Source organism: Heptranchias perlo, chromosome 28, assembly GCF_035084215.1.
Source record: "Heptranchias perlo isolate sHepPer1 chromosome 28, sHepPer1.hap1, whole genome shotgun sequence".
NCBI classification, from domain to species: domain Eukaryota; kingdom Metazoa; phylum Chordata; class Chondrichthyes; order Hexanchiformes; family Hexanchidae; genus Heptranchias; species Heptranchias perlo.
Window position 1 is genome coordinate 9517275 of NC_090352.1, and position 18631 is coordinate 9535905.

Genomic DNA, 18631 nt, shown 5'->3' on the forward strand with positions numbered 1-18631 from the left:
AATTGCACAGCAGCTTCAGGTGAGGGCAGATGTGCAGTTAAATGCGAAAATCCGAAAATCGCTGTCCGAGATGCGCCACTCCGCCGTTAGCTTCGCGAAAACGGCATCTCGCTGTCTGACTCACCATTCAAGTTATTGAACTGTATGAAGCTCCTGTACTTGCGTGGTAGATACGAACTAAACTCACCATAGAAAGTCAGGGCTTGACCATTTCAGTCCAAGCACCTTTTAACAGTGTGATAAATGCTAATTACTGCCAGTCAACCTCTCGGGCACTGAAAATTAACTTTTACAAGTGTGGAGTCTCAGTCCTTCAGATTTTAATTGTTGTTGGAGGTTTTAAAAAAAATTTAAATATTTTTTAAAAAAACTTTTTCTCTGACTCTTTTATCTCTCTCTCTTAAGCCAATCTTTCTTTCCCTCTCTATTTTGCTTTCTGTACCTGATTTGACATTGAATTCACCATTCTAACTTACACTTCCTGGTTCAGACTCGGTGCTGCTCATTAACGATTCTTCAGTCTGACTGGTTAAGGAGATGCACAGTTGCTTGTCCTGTTCACACAGGTCCCAGATGCCCTGTAGAGGGTGCTGCGCCGTTTGTATCTCTAACTTCCAGCAACTTGCAGTGCAAAAGCTCACAGAAAATATATGGCCAAGGGCAAGGTCAAGTCTAACCAATGGCTGGCGCTGTTCATTCGCCAGCTACAGTAAATTCTGGCCCAATATATACAGTCTCTCGAGAGTTTCTACAAATGTACTGTGTACAATCAGTTCCATACATATATACACAAGAATCTGGTAGCACGGTGGGGTGGGGCTAAGATATGGTAGCACAGGGTAGGAAGCTGAAGTTTGTCAGCACTGGGTGGAAGGGGCACCTGTAGTTTGGAAGAAATATTTCTTCCTGTTGTTTCATATTTTCTTCATTATATTCTCCACCACCTGCATGGCATCACCTGGATGCTACAACAGCCAAGAGGTGAAAACAGGATCAGGCCTGGCAGTACCCATAAACTGGGCAGCACTTACACTTGGCGAGCATGGAGGGAGCATAGCATATGTTCCCCTCCCCTGTGCTCATTCTGATGCCCCTCCCTTGTTCCTGCACAAAATGCAAAATCTCTGACAGCACCTCGCAAACCTGCAACCTATACCACCCAGAAGAACAAGGGCAGCAGGTCTGGGGGAACACCATCACCTCCAAGTTGCCCTCCAAGCCACACACCATCCAGACTTGGACATATAATCACCGTTCCTTCATTGTCGCTGGGTCAAAATCCTGGAATCCCTACCTAACAGCATTGTGGGAGTACATTCACCACATGGAGTGCAGCGGTTCAAGAAAAAGGCTCACCACTGTTCAGTGTATCCATGTGATTTATAACAATTGGTGTTATTTGTAATCAGGTGGTGTATATCTTGTATCCATTTATGAGAGCTGATCTGGGGTGTGGTATGGGTGTAATGTGGAGCTCTGTGAATAAAGGCTTGGAAGCAACTGAAGACCAGGCTCTAATATTCTATCCTTCACCACCTGGCTACCCAATTTATAACAACGACCACCTTCTCAAGGGCATCTAGGGATGGGCAATAAATGTCGGCCTTGCTAGCGACACCCATATCCCAAGAATGAATTTAAAAAATGGCATGCCAGAGAGGGCAGGCTGGCAATCTACCTCTGGTATGATTGGCTCGTCAGAATTGCAATTAACGTTAAGGTTAATCCCAAAGTTCAAAGGGCACAGGACAATAAGCCCACAGTACCATCCCTTTAATGTGAATTCTTAATTAAGATCAACTTTTGACAATGTATCTGATATTTTAATCTGATTTAAGTCTTACGATTCAAGCCAGTTACCAGCTCCTCAGAGTGGAGTGCTGACCTTTTTTTTAATAATTTATAAAAATATATATCCTATTGCTTCACATGCAGCCAATGCCTCAGACAGACCTAGAGGGCGTATCAGGGAGCCGAGCCTCCACAGGTTCGTCAAAAAGCTCAGCTTCCTGCTACAGATTTAGCAAATTAGAGAATGTGCCAAGCAATGTTTTTGCAGAAACCACACCAAGCAGAAATATAAAAAGGATTTCAAACACAGAATTAAAAAATAAATCTCACCATTTCTTTTCCAACGCAACACGCAAGACAGAAAACAAACCCAATATGCTTGAAAGTAAAATGAAACTTTTGCGATGCCAAGCCGTTCGCAGGCAAGCTATGAAACTGACTGAGGGGTGAGGTGGGCAGGGAGGCACATGAACTGGTTTTACCCGAGTGTCTTCGAACTCCTTGTGGAGTTTATCAGCTTTGGCCCTTTCAAACAGCAGGCTGTGTTCGAGCTCCCGAATACGGGCATGCTCCAACTTTGTCTGAGTCTGTTAATCCCGAGGGAAGAAAAGGAAAGAGAGACAGACTGTAACAGCTCAGCACAATAAGATCAATGGAGGAGGGAAAGGCAAAAAAGTTACAAAGTCAAACTCTCGAACTGGAAGGCAAGGCTTCTCCTGAATGACATCTGATGACCTTCCATAATATGCATCAGCCATTCAGAGCAATTCGGAAAAGAGTGTGACATTTCGTATGGAACAGATCTATAGATAAACATATGAGCCTTCAGGTTAGTCATACACTTTTCTTTTTCATTCTTCTGAACTGCCCACCCATGGAGGAATCACTGGACTTGCACCCACAGCTGCAGTACCGAGATTGGGAACTCAGCAGTACTGGAGGTCATCACTGTAACCCTACATGCAGAGACTGTGGTGAAGCATGGAGCCGCGATGCAGTGTGCCACGGTTCCACATCATTACATTGAGAAAGGATGCTCGAAGGACCGAAGCACCCCTCCCTCTTTCCTCTCTTGTGGAAATAACAAAAGCTATGGAAGCACTGTTAGAAGGAGCCCAAATTGGAATTGGGATTGCACCTGTTTCCTGTACACTTCAGACTTTATGGGCGTTAGGCCCTGGATTTTTGGGTGCAGTTACTGCATTATAACTTCAGCTTGTTTGTGTTGCAGAAAGGTCTCCCACCTTGGATAAGACAAGAGCTTTCCTCAAACTACAGAAAGAGTCAAATAAACCTTGGGCTGGCCTACAATGTAAGTAGTCATCCTTTTCATCCACATGGTTAAAAGATGCAGCTGGACATGAAAGAGCCCCAGTATTATACCGTGACTTAAATAAGGAAATAGCAGGAATTCAAAGGCACGTGTAATTTCACCACATGGATGTGTTACTAGCACCAACATGAACTTCAAAAATAAAATCAAGCCCACAGTGAGAAACGTTTCCTTCACTGACACAATATGGGAAATTCCAGTTCAGTTATTCAACTAGTTTGAGCTGGGTGACTAGCAGCAGCCTCCATGGTAGGAAATGGATTGAATTGTATCTACCAGACATCAAAACTGGCTCACAGTTTATTAAACTGGAACAGAAACCCATTCGAAAATGGTCCAAAAACAGAATCCAGCTAGTTACTACTGATACCAACTGGATTTATCCCATTGATCAACAGCACGCAGTTTGTCAGGAATGCATTGTATTCAACAGGTTACTGCACACAGAGGATCTTATCATAAAATACACTTAGACACAACAGGGAAAAAATAGATTAAGCAGCTAATCAAAAGAGGAACTTTATACCTCTATAGATAAAAGAACTGAAATATATTCCATACAGGAAGAAAAATACTAGACTGACACAAGTTCATAGCTGTAAACATCATAGGGGCAGCATGATCAAGATACCTTCTCAAAGTAAAATGCATCAAATTAATCCATTCTTATTCTTTCCAATCCACCCCGTTACAGGAAAACAGTCGAGTTACGATTCTGCCCTCTAGTGGAAGTGCTGACTATCTTTCCCCTTGGAATGAAAAACTGGAATGATCGCTTCCTCTCAAAGAAAGTAACAAATGTTAAAGTCTAAACCTATGTACAAGTCTGTTTTCAGGTCCATCACATTGCAGCAAGTAAAACTCATTGGTATGAAGTGTTAGAAAAGGGATTAAACGATTAGGATTATTTCCATAATGTCCCAGTCATGGTATTTCTGAATTACTTAATTCAGGCACTGAAGGGTTCCATGCAGGTGGATACCTTGCTGAACAATTGCCCATTCAGAGCTCACTGGCAAATTGTCCAAGCCATTTGGTATTGGAGGAGCATGTCTACGAACCCCTTCAGGTAATAAAAATGCTCTATTTTGTTTGTTTAATTTTTCCTTTCCTATACGTCAGGGTGGCCAAATGTGTGGTGTCTTTCTTGGATGGGAGGGCAGAACACAACCACCTGAAGACATCTCCACAAAGGCCATCAACTCTCCTGTTTAGCCAATCTGCCCTCCAGTGGCTGTGCTTGGCTGATGCGCCCCTGCTCGGTCACCCCCATATGGTGCCATTAAAACGGGGTGGAGGGGAAAAAACACAATTTGTGGAAATGCCAGAAAGGGGATGCAAGTCGAGGCACGTATTTCAGCTCGGGTTTCTCAATGAAGAGCCCAGTGTATTTTATCTATCGAAGCACCGATCGCATTGTCTGTGTTAAACATTTTTACCTCTAAATCTCCTTTGGTAATTGATTCTTCTTCCACTCGGAACTGGAGATCTTCAATTTTCCTGTTAAACCATAAAAATAAAGGAGTAAAATTAAAGTTAAACCTTCAGGCATATTATACACACTATCGTGTCACAAATCCAAACATTTCGGTGTGACTCGCTCGAGTCAGATTTAATGACTAACATTCTTTGCTGCAAAAACTGAAGAGGTAAAACCATGGATTTTAGTTGCAAAAGGCTGTGAAAGCCAAGAATCAATTAAACTTTTCAAGACTGAGATCAATAGATTTTTGATGGGTAAGGGGATCAAAGGATATGGAGCAATGGTGGAAGTACAGATCAACCAAGATCTAATTGAATGGCCGAACAGCCTTGAAGGGCAGTATGACTTACTTCTGTTCCCATAAGTTCCTCATCAGCCTCACCCACCCCACCTCTGCAACTAGCTCCAGACCTATGTCCCAACTCCTGCGCTTTGGTTTTCCAATTCTGGCCTCTTATGCACGGCTCCTCCCTCTGATCCACCATCAGCGACACAGCCTTCATCAATCTCAGCCAGACTCTCTGGAACTCCCTCAACCCCATCACCTCACTAAAACTCTTCCCACCTTTTAAAACCTCCTCAAACCCATCTCTTTGTGCATGCTTTTGGTCGTCTCTACTAACTCCTTTTACTTCCTGGCATCTTTTTCCCCTCTGTGAAGCACCTTGGGACATCTATTATATTAAAGATTTTGTATAAACCCACTGTATAAATGCAAGTCATTGTCAATGGTAAAATGGCAAAACAGGCAGCATGCTGTAAAAACAGCACCAAAGCAACACAAGTTTATAGTCGTTTCTACAGTGAATTTTTGTGCTCATCGAGGTGAGGACATCAGTGTTAAGGATTGAAGACCTTCCCATTTTTGCAAGTGTGTCAACACCGTGCACTCTCAGGTTGGGTTTAGCATAGGGTCGGCAACTCTGGTTGGACATATTCCTGGAGGATTCCTCACATGACCTCCTGCCTTCAACCAAACCGCCCCCACTGTCCCGCCATCGGTCACCTGGTTTGTCCATTCTCCTGGAGCACCACCTTCCTACCTCAATCGTAAAGTGAGTAGACTTTCCATTACATGGATGATTCTTCACCTTCAGTCAACAGTCCTTTTTCCACTTGTCTGATATTTTTATAATTAATAAACAAAAGTGTTCAAAGAAAATTTTGGGGAAAAAAAACACCATTTCTTTTAATACCCCTATGATTTTTACCCAGAGTTGCTCACAGCAGCGTCCTGGAGATCGGTCTTTAATTACTGGAGACTCTCGGGCAATCCTGGAGGGTTGGCAACCCTAGTTTAGCACTGGCCATGAGGTAGAACTAAGAGGTAGAGCAAATTTCCTTCTGCTCTGTCCTTAGCCCCAACCTCAGTCAAGCAACCACTACTGCATCAGAGTGACGTTTCGATTTACCACACCAGCCCCTCAGAGAGAGATTGTTAATTGAGAGTCAAGTACACCGATTTGTACTGTGGATCTGTGGTCAGTAGAAACTGGTTTCAGGCTGCTCAAACTTAGGAGGAAATTTTTATCCAAAAAATTGGGTTTAATTCGAATCCAGCTTCCTCTTTCTTGCTGCTGACCTCTTCTTGGATTTACCAGCTCCCCTTGACCTTCCCCTCTCCCTGGATTTACCACCTCTCCCCTCCCCTGGATTTACCATCTCCCCTTCCCCTCCCATTCCCCCTGGGTTTAAAACCCCTTTTACCTTTTCTCCTCTTCCAGTGTGTTTAGCAGTTCCAATTTTTGTTTTTCAGCACTGTTCAGCAGGGATCGCACTTGCTGAAGATTCGCCTCAGCCTCTGATGCATACTGCAAAAAATAAAAATTAGTCACTTCTTATCTGGATAATGACTTCTGTCTATTGAATTTTCACTGAAATATAGGTGTCCAGTACACACAACAAGGGGTTGCATTCCAACGGACCCCGGGTCATGCTGTCGTATGACTAGATATTGACCAGTAAAAACTGCTTGTAAGAGACACAGAGTCCAGTTATGGGAGAGACCACTGTCACTGAACCCAATAGAATGTCTACAGCACAAACTCTAACGGATGTCTCGGACTTTGTTCGGTCAAACAATCAATTTACTTAAATTGCTTGTTAAACAACAGGCAATCTAGCTGGTAAAACAGGGTACAAATGTGGTATAACCAGATATGGGCCTTGAAATTACACTGTGATAAATGGATATGAACACGTCTGCCTTAAATTCCTCCGTCTGCTGTTTTAGCAGAAGTGTTAACCTGCTTAAAGTAAATGGGTTAGTGCCGTTACTAGAATAACAGAGGAATTTCAGGCGAAAATATACCACAACTTCACATCTCTGCAAAGCGGAAACAAGAAAATGTGAGAGACACAGAAAGAGAGAGAGAGGGGGAGAGAGAGAAAACCATAGTGAGAGAGATCCTTAGAATAGAGACAGGGAGAGAACAAGTGAGATATAGACAGATGCACAGAACAGAAAAAGTAGAAGGTAGATAGAAAGAGCAAAACAGAAAGAATTAGAAAGAATGGGAGACAAGCAGAGGAATAGTAACAGATAGAGAGACATCTTTATTTTGGTCTTGAGCTAAGAGACACAAATATGTATGTAAATAAAAGCAAACTTCAAGAATTGACACTATTGCAGATGGAATAATCGCAACTGAAAGTTCAGTCTAATTTTTTGATTTAAAATGCAGAAGAATATAAAAAGGTGAGGTGTGAGTCAGCCCATTGGCCCAGTGGGTTGTGTACTAATTGCTGTCTTAGAGTGTTAGGATGCAGGCTGAGGCTTCAGTATCCTGCACGGACACGTTCCCAGTCTCAGTCAGTTCCTCAAGGTGAACAATGTGGTGCTTCCCAATAGGGAATGAGGAAAAACTAGCAAGTTGTTACAAAACAGTGCAGGTGGGAAAGACAGGAACTGCTACACATCCAGCCGGGTAGCCTGACTGCCATCTCATCCAAAGCACCCATGTTGGGGATGGGAATTCCATCTATTATATGCAGAATAGTTGTATCTAGCGTGGGTTTGTCATACTCCAGATATTGTACTTTACAATTTTACATATGTAACAAAGTGTGACAAAGAATGTCAGTCATTTCATACTGATCTGGAGCCGCAAATCTGCGAGCAGTTACAATTGCCCTGTGATTGAGTTCACACGTTTACAAGGAGCTGCAATTTCTCAGATGTGCCAATTTACACCACCTCCCCAAAAGGCAGTACTTCAGCAATGGCCTGAGAGGGGACAGGCCAGACAGGCCTGAGAGCTAAACATCGCAACAGTGAGCAATCCCACAGGAGATCCACTCGTGTAAAATACAAGTAGGTAAAAGTAAAATTCAACAAATCAGTGAATACAGCTAGAACAACCTCTTTTTAAAAAAAAACTCTACCAAATCCTAAGCATATCTGCTTGGAATGCGACAAACTTCTAACCGTGACTTTGAAAAGTGTTGACTTTCAGTGCTGAAAACGACTTGTATCGAACTGTACAATAAATAGTGAAGAATTATTTAGTTAAATGAAACTGCACAAAATAATCGCATTATTCGGGCCAGGAGTAGATCGAATCGGGCCAGGACCTACTCTGTTAATGGTAGGGCGTTGGGGAGAGTTATAGAACAAAGAGATCTAGGAGTACAGGTTCATAGCTCCTTGAAAATGGAGTCACAGGTGGATAGGGTGGTGAAGAAGGCATTCAGCATGCTTGGTTTCATTGGTCAGAACATTGAATACAGGAGTTGGGATGTCTTGTTGAAGTTGTATAAGACATTAGTAAGGCCACACTTGGAATACTGTGTACAGTTCTGGTCACTCTATTATAGAAAGGATATTATTAAACTAGAAAGAGTGCATAAAAGATTTACTAGGATGTACCGGGACTTGATGGTTTGACTTATAGGGAGAGGTTAGATAGATTGGGACTTTTTTCCCTGGAGAGTAGGAGGTTAAGGGGTGATCTTATAGAAGTCTATAAAATAATGAGGGGCATAGATAAGGTAGATAGTCTAAATCTTTTCCCAAAGGTAGGGGAGTCTATAACAAGGGGCATAGATTTAAGGTGAGAGGGGAGAGATACAAAAGGGTCCAGAGGGGCAATTTTTTCACTCAAAGGGCGGTGAGTGTCTGGAACGAGCTGCCAGAGGCAGTAGTAGAGGCGGGTACAATTTTGTCTTTTAAAAAGCATTTGGACAGTTACATGGGTAAGATGAGTATAGAGGGATATGGGCCAAGTGCAGGCAATTGGGACTAGCTTAGTGGTATAAACTGGGCGACGTGGACATGTTGGGCCGAAGGGCCTGTTTCCATGTTGTAACTTCTATGATTCTATGATTCTATTCAGAAGAGACTGCAACCAATTTAAAATAAAGGGATTAACACCTTCACTAAAATAGCAGAAAAAGGAATTTCCTAGGAACAGATGAAGATGCTCATTGCCAGTACAAATCATCATAAAATTCAACCCCATTGCCTTTAATTGTTTGGCAAGCCAGTGTTAACAAAACACCATGAATTTCATTCGAAATGCATTGTTGCTTTGCAAAAAAATATTGCATTAATTGAACATGATCACAACAAAATGACTGCACAGTTGTTCCATCCTTTTCTTCTGCCCCAGTGACAAAGTCAATGTCCCTTAATGAACGTCTGAACCCATGTCTTTAATTATGTGTTAGTCGGGGAGACTTATGTCCTACTGTAGCACCTTTGCCAGATTTTGTACCTGTGCGTGTGTGGCCTTCAGGATAGCCAGCTCTTTCTCCACCTCACAGATATGGCTGGTTGCCTTAGCAAACTCGGCTCTCTCCAGGTCCCGTTCTGCCAGCAGCTGCTCGATGTGCTGCTGTTTCTCCTTTAGAGCTTCCTGCAGAGCGGTCGTGCCAGAGATCTTCCGAGCGTAGCGAGAGGACGTCTCGGTCAGCTGGAGGAGAAAGAAAAAAAGGATAAATCTCAGTTTGTTGACATACACCAAAGCTGGTAGATTAGTAACATCACCTGGTAACTGTAGAATGTTGGTCAACATTTGACTCCAAGGAGACAGGTAGATTTGTAATGGGGAGGGGGAGGATTGAAAGAATGAAAATAAGAGTCAGTTTGACTCAGTTGATAAGACTGTCATGAGTCAGAAGATTCAGCGCTCAAGCTTCCCTCCAGAACTTGAGCACATAAGCTAGGCTGACACTTCAGTGCAGTACTGAGGGAGTGCTTGATCCCGGAGGTACTGCTGAAGACGTTAAAATCAAACCTGCCTGTTCAAATAGCGTTACGAGATCTTTAACATCCACCTGAAGAGTAGGGAGCTCTCCTGATGCTCTGGCCAATATTCCTCCCTCAACACCGAAAAACACCCCAGATTACCTGGCTGTCCATTTCATTGGTGGATCTTGCAAAATAGCTGCCACGATTGCAGCAACAGCCACTGTAATTCCTTGTATGTGAATTGCTTCAGGACGTTTCCAAGAGACGTGATAGAGTGCTGCTCTATATAAATGCAGTTTTCTCCCCCCCACTGTCCAAAGGAGGGTTGTGATGATGGGGAGGAAGAGACAACAGAAAACAAATCAGGTTGTAATGGAAGGTGGAGAAGGGATAGGCCAGAGATGAACAGACTGTTGAAAAATTAGTACCAGCTTTACCTTCGTCAGCTTAATATATTCAATTGAGTGCTTGAACATTGTTAACAAAACATTGGCATCAATATGATACCATGTAATTCCAGGATTCACTGAAAATAAAGAGATTTAATTGCTCCAATTTTGTAAGCAGGTTCTTACCAGTCCCGTCCGACTTGGTCTCCCTCCTACAGAAGATGCCACAGAGCTGACAGAACTTATAGAGGAGCTGCTGGGGCTCTGCGTCAAGGCAGAGACCCCCATGGCCATCCTTTTGCTCTTCTTGGTTTTGGCTGGAGTAGTGGAGGGGAAGCCAATCCTCATCACCTTGTGAATGGGAGCAAAAAGACCAAACTTGGGTGGGCATTGGAAGTATCTGTGAGGCACAAAACAAAAACATAAGAAAAGTGTCAGAACTAACACCTTTTTACCACTTGTTTTAAACTCACCATCCCTTATTTGTGGTTTAACTTGAAACAGTTACGCAAGAACATTTTACAAAATTCAGTAAATACCTTCAGATTAAAAAAAGGTTGTACAGAGTATGATAACTTTTGATTGAGTTTATTAAGAAACTGGTCTCATTGTGTGTATCCTTTTCTTTAAGCAGGAAGCGAGCAAAATTTTCAGCCCTGCATTATAAATGGCACAAAGCCTCCACTGGAACAAACAAACAACTTGTGGATGTACATGAATTTCATAAGGTTTCCAAATGGGATATTTATGGCAACAGGAGAGCTAGTCTGACATGAAGGGTCACAAACGGGACAACTTGATGAATTCTCAGAATACGGCTCTGTGAAACTGTCCCAGCAAATAGTAGGCAAAGGTAGCCCGGGAAAAATCTTCTGCTGTTGTCCTTGGACCTGAGTGTGAGTTCAGAGCAGGGAATCAGTCAGTCAGACTCAGAGCAGGTGTGATTTTTGGTTATGCTCAACTTGAATTGGCTGCTGCAGTCCAACTTAAAGACTGCACTGAAGCGAATGGGAGGAGAAATATCTCGGCTTATCTGCAGGATTAACATGTCATCCAGATCTCTGGATGAACAGAAAAATTAGCCTTTTACAAAATAAAACTCCCAACTAAACCAGCCCAAGGTTAGAACTCATGAATAGTGGGGAGACTAGTACTCTAACTTGGGTTGAATGGGGCTTTTTAGATTCTGAGATGAAGAGTGTCCTACAATGTAAAATGTAGCATGAAAACATTGGGAACCTAATTAGTTATGAGTTGACTTATAAAATCAATCGCTAGTTTATATGGTTTAGCAGAGATTAATCACTAGTTTCTATACCCGAACAGAAACTGGGGAGTTGTTTTTTTAAAAAGTTGCGCACTCCAGCTTTAGTTGCACCTACGAATTAAAAGGGCAAAAAGCAAACGTAGATATTAAATTTCATTATTAGACTGTCAAAGGATCGCACATATAAGGGGAGACTTTACACATTTACTCTTGGTGCAGAGTCTCATGAGCTGGGAGCATGCCGGGAATTCTGGCCGGGATCTTAACGCGTCCCACAGGATATTCCATCCATTAATTTTAAATGGACAGAAAATCTTGTGGGGGTCGCTGAGCTCCCTGCCTGAATTCCCAAAATGTGCTCCGGACACACAAATAGGGCACCAAGAGAATAGATCCACAAAATCCACCCTAGGTGATCTGCAGTAATACTCCCAGGGCAGCTCGATCTACCCTGTCCTTGGTCAGGTATGGGCTGATTAGGTGTAATTTAAAGCTCTCTCTAACTTGTCTCTGGTCAGGTATGGAACAAAGGAACAGGAGTAGGCCATTCAATTAGATCTTGGCTGATCTGTATCTTAACTGCATCTACCCACCTTGGATCCGTAACACTTAATACCCGTTCCTAACAAAAAATCAATCTCAGTTTTGAAATTTTTAGTTGATTAGCCTCAACAGCTTTCTGTGGGGGGTGGGGGAGGGGGTGGAAAAAGAGTTCCAGTTTATGTGAAGTGCTTCCTGACATCACCCACGAAAAGCCTAGCTCTAATTTAAGGTTATGCCCCCTTGTTCTGGACTCTCCCACCAGAGGAAATAGTTTATTTCTATCTACCCCATCAAATCCTTTAATCATCTTAAACACCTCAATTAGTTCACCCCTTAAATCTTCTATTCTCCTCAAGGGAATAAAAGCCTAGTCTACGCAACCTGTCCTCATAATTTAACCCTTTTAGCCCAGGTATCATTCTGGTGAATCTGCACTGCACCCTCTTCAAGGCCAATATATCCTTCCTGAGGTGCGGTGCCCAGAACTGAATGCAATACTCCAGATGGGGTCTAACCAGAGCTCTGTACAGCTGTGACATAACTTCATCCCTTTGCAGCCCTTGAGATAAAGGCCAACATTCCATTAGCCTTTTTAATTACTTTTTGTACCTGTCCACTAGCTTTTAATGATTTCTGTACTTGGATCACTAAATCTCTCTGCTATTCCACAGTTCCTAGTTTCTTACCATTTAGAAAATACTCTGATCTCTTTCTCTTAGGTGCAAAGTGGATGACCTCACACTTTCCCACATTGAACTCCATCTACCTGCTCACTTAATCTATCAATGTCCCTTTGCAATTTTCTGCTCCCATCTACGTTGTTCACCGTGCCACCTAATGTAGTGTCACCAGCAAACTTAGATATACAGCTCTTTATTCCTTCAACCAAGTCATTTATAAATATAGTGAAAAGCTGTTGTTCTAGTACGGATCCCTGGGGGACACCACTAGTCACATCCTGCCAATTTGAGTACATACCCATTATCCCTACTCTACCTCCTACCCAAGCCAATAGATTGCCTCCAATTCCACATGCTCTCATTTTTGTTAACAGTCTCTAATGTTGGAACCTTGTCACATGTCTTCTGGAAGTCTATATAGATAATATTCATAAACACTCCCTTATCTACCACCTTGGTTACCTCCTCAAAAAATTCATCCAGGTTTGTTAGACATGACTTACCCTTTACAAATCCATGCTCCTCTCTCTGATCAGCTCAGATTTGTCCAAATGCTCAGTCACTTTGTCCCTAATAACAGATTCCAGTAACTTCCCCACAACCGATGTTAGAGTAATAGACCTATAATTTCCTAGTTTATCTCTCTCACCCTTCTTAAATAATGGAGTGACATTGGCAATGTTGCAATCCAAGAGGACAATTCCTGAATTGAGAGAGTTTTGGAAGATCATGACTAATGCATCAACAATTTCCTCATCTATTTCTTTTAATACCCTGGGTGGAAACCATAGGGTCCTGGAGATTTGTTTATCTTTAACAACGTTAGTTTCTCCATCACCATGTTTTTTTCTTATATTGAATCTAGTTAGTTCCTATCATAGATTATACAGCACATAAGGTGGCCATTCGGCCCATCGTGCCTGTGCCTGCTCTTTGGTAAAGCTATCCAATTAGTCCCACTCCTCTGCTCCTTCCCCATAGCCCTGTAAATTTTTTCCCTTCAGTCAGTGCATTCCAGATCATCTTAACTCGCTGCGTTAAAAAAATTGGTTCCTTGTGTCACCTCTGGTTCTTTTGCCAATCTCCAGCGCTTCTGCTACTGGGAATAGTTTCTCCTTATTTACTCTATCAAAACCATTCATGATTTTGAACAACTACCAAATCTCCCCTTAACCTTCTCTGCTCTAAGGAAACCACCTCAGCTTTTCCAGTCCCTCCACATAACTGAATTTCCTCATCCCAGGTACCATTCTAGTAAATCTCATCTGCATCATCTCCAAGGAGTTGACATCCTTCCTAAAGTGTGGTGCCCAGAATTGAACACAATACTCCAACTGAGCCTAACCAGTGTTTTATAAAGGTTTAACCATAACTTCCTTGCTATTGTACTCTATGCCTTTATTAATAAAGCCTAGGATACAATGTGCTTTTTTAACAGCCTTCTCACCTGTCCTGCCACCTTCAAAGATTTGTGGACATACATCCCCAGGTCTCCGTTACTGAATCCGCTTTGAAATTGTACCATTGAGTTTATAATGCCTCTCCTCATTCTTCCTACCAAAATGTATCACTTCACACTTCTTTGCATTAAATTTCATCTGCCATGTGTCTGACCATTTCACCAGTCTGTCTGTGTCCTCCTGAAGTCTGTTACCATTTTCCACATTGAAATGTACTAAACAGAGTTTCGTGTCACCTGTAAACTTTGAAATTATACCCAAGTCCAGGTCATTAATATATATCAAAAAGAACAATGGTCCTAATACTGATCCCAGGGGAACACCACTGTATACTTCCCTCCAGTCTGAGAAACCTCCCCTTCATTTATTTTTATTTTTCCTTGTATTTCTGGTATATTTTCCTCATCCTCTACTATTTAGTACATTTGCCATTTCCTGATTTCGAATTATAGTAGCAGCGAATGTCTTTAAGGGACCCACATTACTCTTAACCACCCTCTTTCTCGTAATATATTTGTAAAAATGTTTAGTTTGTCCTTGATATCCCTCACAAGATTTTCTCATATTCCCTTTTGGAGCTCGTACCACTTTCCTTGCACCCCTTTGCTGTTCTTTATATCTCTCCCAGTCCATGGGATCTCTAACATTCTTTGCCTTTATACTATCTCTCACTTCCCTTGTTGACCAAGGTTGTTTAATTACACAAGGATGGCATGATTAAATTTAATTTAAGGCTCACTCTAACATGTCCCTGGTCGGGTAAGGCATGATTAGATATAATTTAAAGCTCTCTCAACTCTGCATCAGCAATATGGCCGACATCCACAATCTCAGAAACCATTCTGTGGCTTCAGTGAGATTGTCAATTAGCGCCAACTTAGTGGCAGTTTTGTGCTGTTCTCCCATGCCCCTTAGCAATTGCTCAAGCTCATTCCACCCTTTACAGCCAGGACACAGAAGTGACTTTCATTCCTTCTTTCTGGGCTGGGTTCAGATTCCAGTACCAGACGTGAAAATTCAGTGTCTACCCACGTCTAACACCAGCTGGTTGGTGATCACATGTCAAAGAGCATCAATCCTTAAAATGCCTTAAATTACACCTTAAAGTCTGAGGTTTTAAGGTTGAGAAAAGGGGTACCGGATAACCAAGACAGCTGCCCTATACTGAGCTGTATGATACAGCGTACCATATAAAAGATATTCCAATGGTTAGTTTGCATGCACCAATCTCTTTGCATGTAACATTTCTATGAACACTGAGGGGAGGTGAAGTAAAAAGTACAACTTACCTAACGGTGCGCATGGAGAGATTAATGAGAAGGTTCATTACCTTGTACCAGCAACAGCTCCGTCATTTTTCCCCAGAGGTTCATCCAGCTCAACTCCACACCACTCGCCCTTTGCAAAATCTGTTTCTCCTACATACTTTACTACTCCGGTTTTAGTTCCACCCACCTGTAAAAAACAATAAAAATCTATTGTAAATGAAAACTTCAATCATTACCGTGTCATAGGGTTGTACGTATATGGTCTCATTCAGGAAGACCTCCATTATAACAGCATCAAAGCATTAGTTGACAAATAAACCAACATGGTCCTGAAAGCTGGTGGTTACATCTTAAGAGTGTCAAGACTTTGTAATCTAAAAGGTGCATTTATATTGTTGCTGCAATGTGATTTCTGCTCGACTGTGATGCTGAAGTTGCTGCAGAACTCCAGTGTTGGGTCCCAGCCTGACTCTAGAGCCCAGCGATGAGAGACCCTCTGAAGGAGACAGCCTCATGGGAGTTCTGTTTGGGTTTGACACAGAAGGCAGCATGCAATGTCAAGCCAGGTTTTCAAAGTGCTTGGTGAAGGAGGGAGGGGAATGGGTCCACTAGACCTCCTGAGAAGTTTGTAAAACTTATTTGGAGTTGACTTAAATGTTGAGAGAGTGCGGCCATGCATGCTTGCATGCCGAAAACATTTCCAATTTAACGGTTGAGATGGGATCTCAGAGCATATTATTGTTATGCCTTTGTTTTCTGGAGCTTATCCAGTTTTTCATTTACCAGATCATCTTTTCAACACAAAGTTCATTCCATTACCACTGACTGCTGCAGCCCTGCCATAATCTCCCATCAGCAAACAGTCATTTCTGCAGATTACATCCAACTAACTCAGCTCAGTTCAACTGATACATGTCCAGTCAGCTCTCTCTAAGTTCCATCCTTTGAAACAAAAATCAAATTAAAATAAACTCCCTTTTAAACCATGAAGATGTCTGGTAGCCATGGTGATCAAGAACTGGACCCCCATCAAGGTTACAAGTTTGAGCCTCAGCCACCATTGCCTTCATTGCACATATTTTGCCAATTCTCAGCCAAGGTCAGTAGATGCAGCGTTGCACAGAAGAACCAGTCCTGCCAATTGGCCAATCATAGAATCTTATTGTGTGGTTTGCAGTAGCCTGTGGCCTAAATCGTTCCAGCCTCCAGAAGGGGAGAAGGAATTAGCACTGGAAAACTTCAATAATATGTATAAATTGAAAAAGTATACATCGGAAAACCCTCTATAGCACTGTTGAGAATCCTATAAAGGGCTGTGTTATGGAAAGAATCAGAATTTCTTTTGTGCTCTTGTAAGCTGTAGGCCTAACATCAATATTAATGGAGGTGAGCATGGATTTTCTGATCTAGAATTGCACACCATCACAGCAACAGCCAGGCCACAGTTGACAATTCTGTTGCTGTGTATTTGTGTTGCTGCTGCCATTCAACTGGAGGAGCATGAGTGTAGAATTGATACAAACCATCTGTGTAGGGTAAGGGTGTAAACAGTTACTCCACCGCCCTCCGCACCCCCCGTCCCCACCCCACCCCCATATCAGGATCATTCAACATGAACCAAAGCAGAATGAGTCAGAAAAAGGATCTTGAGCTGTCATGGTTTTATTTTAGAAATGTCAGGTGTACCAGAGGCATTGGTACAACCTTTGCAAAATCTCCCTTTTCATATTTTATTTCTATATGTCAACCTCCCGGGGCATTGCACAAGGGGAGGAGTCAAGACCAGTTGCAGACCTCAGGTGAAGTGTGGTTAGAGGCTGGGGGATAATTGGACCAGGGCGCACGGATCTAATTTAGTCCCCATCTTAAATCATACATTCTGTCAATATTTTTATATTTCTATTACAAAGGACAGAGTAGCTTAGGGGTTATGGACTAGCAACCGGAGAGGTTATAAATTCAAATCCCACCATGGGCAAGTTGTGAATCTGAATTCAATAAATCTGGTAATTTGTGGGCTGACTGGAAATGACTATGATAACTGCCAGGAAATGATTGTTATAAAAACCCAACTTGTTCACTAATATCCTTCAGGGACACCCTTACCCAGTCTGGCCTATATATGACCTCAGTTTCACAATGTGATTGACTCTTAATACCCTCAAGTAACTAGGAATGGGCCAGAAATGCTGCCTTGCCAGGGTTGCCCACATCCCAAGAACAATTTTTTTTTAAAAGATTCTATGTCCACATTTATAATTGTAAACAATTTTACAACACCAAGTTATAGTCCAGCAATTTTATTTTAAATTCACAAGCTTTCGGAGGCTTCCTCCTTCGTCAGGTAAATGTTCAGGAGCTCCTTGAAGCCTACGCATTTATACATCACAGAACAATACATGGTGTTTACAGACTGCCCCTGCAACTGCCCGTTGCCAAGGCAATCACCGTGTTCAGACAGAGAGGTGTCACCTGCAGAACCCCCGAATACACAGTCAACAAAAAAACAAACAGGAAAAAAAAACAGAGAGAGGCAGAAACATCCGGAAGGCAGAGAAAGCCAGCAAATGACCCATTATATTAAAAACAGATAACATTTGTTCGCTGGTGGGGTAACGTGTAGCGTGACATGAACCCAAGATCCCGGTTGAGGCCGTCCTCATGGGTGCGGAACTTGGCTATCAATTTCTGCTCGACGATTTTGCGTTGTCGTGTGTCTCGAAGGCCGCCTTGGAGTACGCTTACCCGAAGGTCGGTGGATGAATGTCCATGACTGCTGAAGTGTTCCCCGACTGGGAGGGAACCCTCCTGTTTGGCGATTGTTGCGCGGTGTCCGTTCATCCGTTGTCGCAGCGTCTGCATGGTCTCGCCAATGTACCATGCTCTGGGGCATCCTTTCCTGCAACGTATGAGGTAGACAACGTTGGCCGAGTCACAGGAGTATGAACCATGCATCTGGTGGGTGGTGTCCTCTCGTGTGATGGTGGTATCTGTGTCGATGATCTGGCATGTCTTGCAGAGGTTACCGTGGCAGGGTTGTGTGGTGTCGTGGACGCTGTTCTCTTGAAAGCTAGGTAATTTGCTGCGAATGATGGTCTGTTTGAGGTTGGGTGGCTGTTTAAAGGCGAGTAGTGGAGGTGTGACAACGGATGAACGGACACCGGACAACGGACAACGGACAACGGACGCTGCGACAACGGATGAACGGACACCGCGCAACAATCGC

The 18631-nt window shown here is 42.7% G+C and overlaps 1 protein-coding gene and 1 long non-coding RNA gene across 3 annotated transcripts in view; one reads left to right on the forward strand and one right to left on the reverse strand.

Annotated features, from left to right (window-relative positions):
* LOC137344840 (uncharacterized) overlaps positions 1–6410 on the forward strand; it is a 31520-nt gene extending 25110 nt beyond the window's left edge. For both annotated transcript variants that reach the window (XR_010968479.1, XR_010968480.1), the window contains exons 2-4: positions 3023–3103; positions 3819–3915; positions 6364–6410. This is a non-coding gene — a long non-coding RNA (uncharacterized lncRNA). The remainder of the gene's footprint in view (positions 1–3022; positions 3104–3818; positions 3916–6363) is intronic.
* clip2 (CAP-GLY domain containing linker protein 2) overlaps positions 1–18631 on the reverse strand; it is a 142199-nt gene that overhangs the window by 39781 nt on the left and 83787 nt on the right. Inside the window, exons 4-9 of the mRNA XM_068008033.1 lie at positions 15468–15592; positions 10374–10587; positions 9323–9520; positions 6315–6418; positions 4564–4624; positions 2274–2378 (exon numbers count right to left, since the gene is read on the reverse strand). Of these exons, the coding sequence (XP_067864134.1) occupies positions 2274–2378; positions 4564–4624; positions 6315–6418; positions 9323–9520; positions 10374–10587; positions 15468–15592 (807 nt within the window). The remainder of the gene's footprint in view (positions 1–2273; positions 2379–4563; positions 4625–6314; positions 6419–9322; positions 9521–10373; positions 10588–15467; positions 15593–18631) is intronic.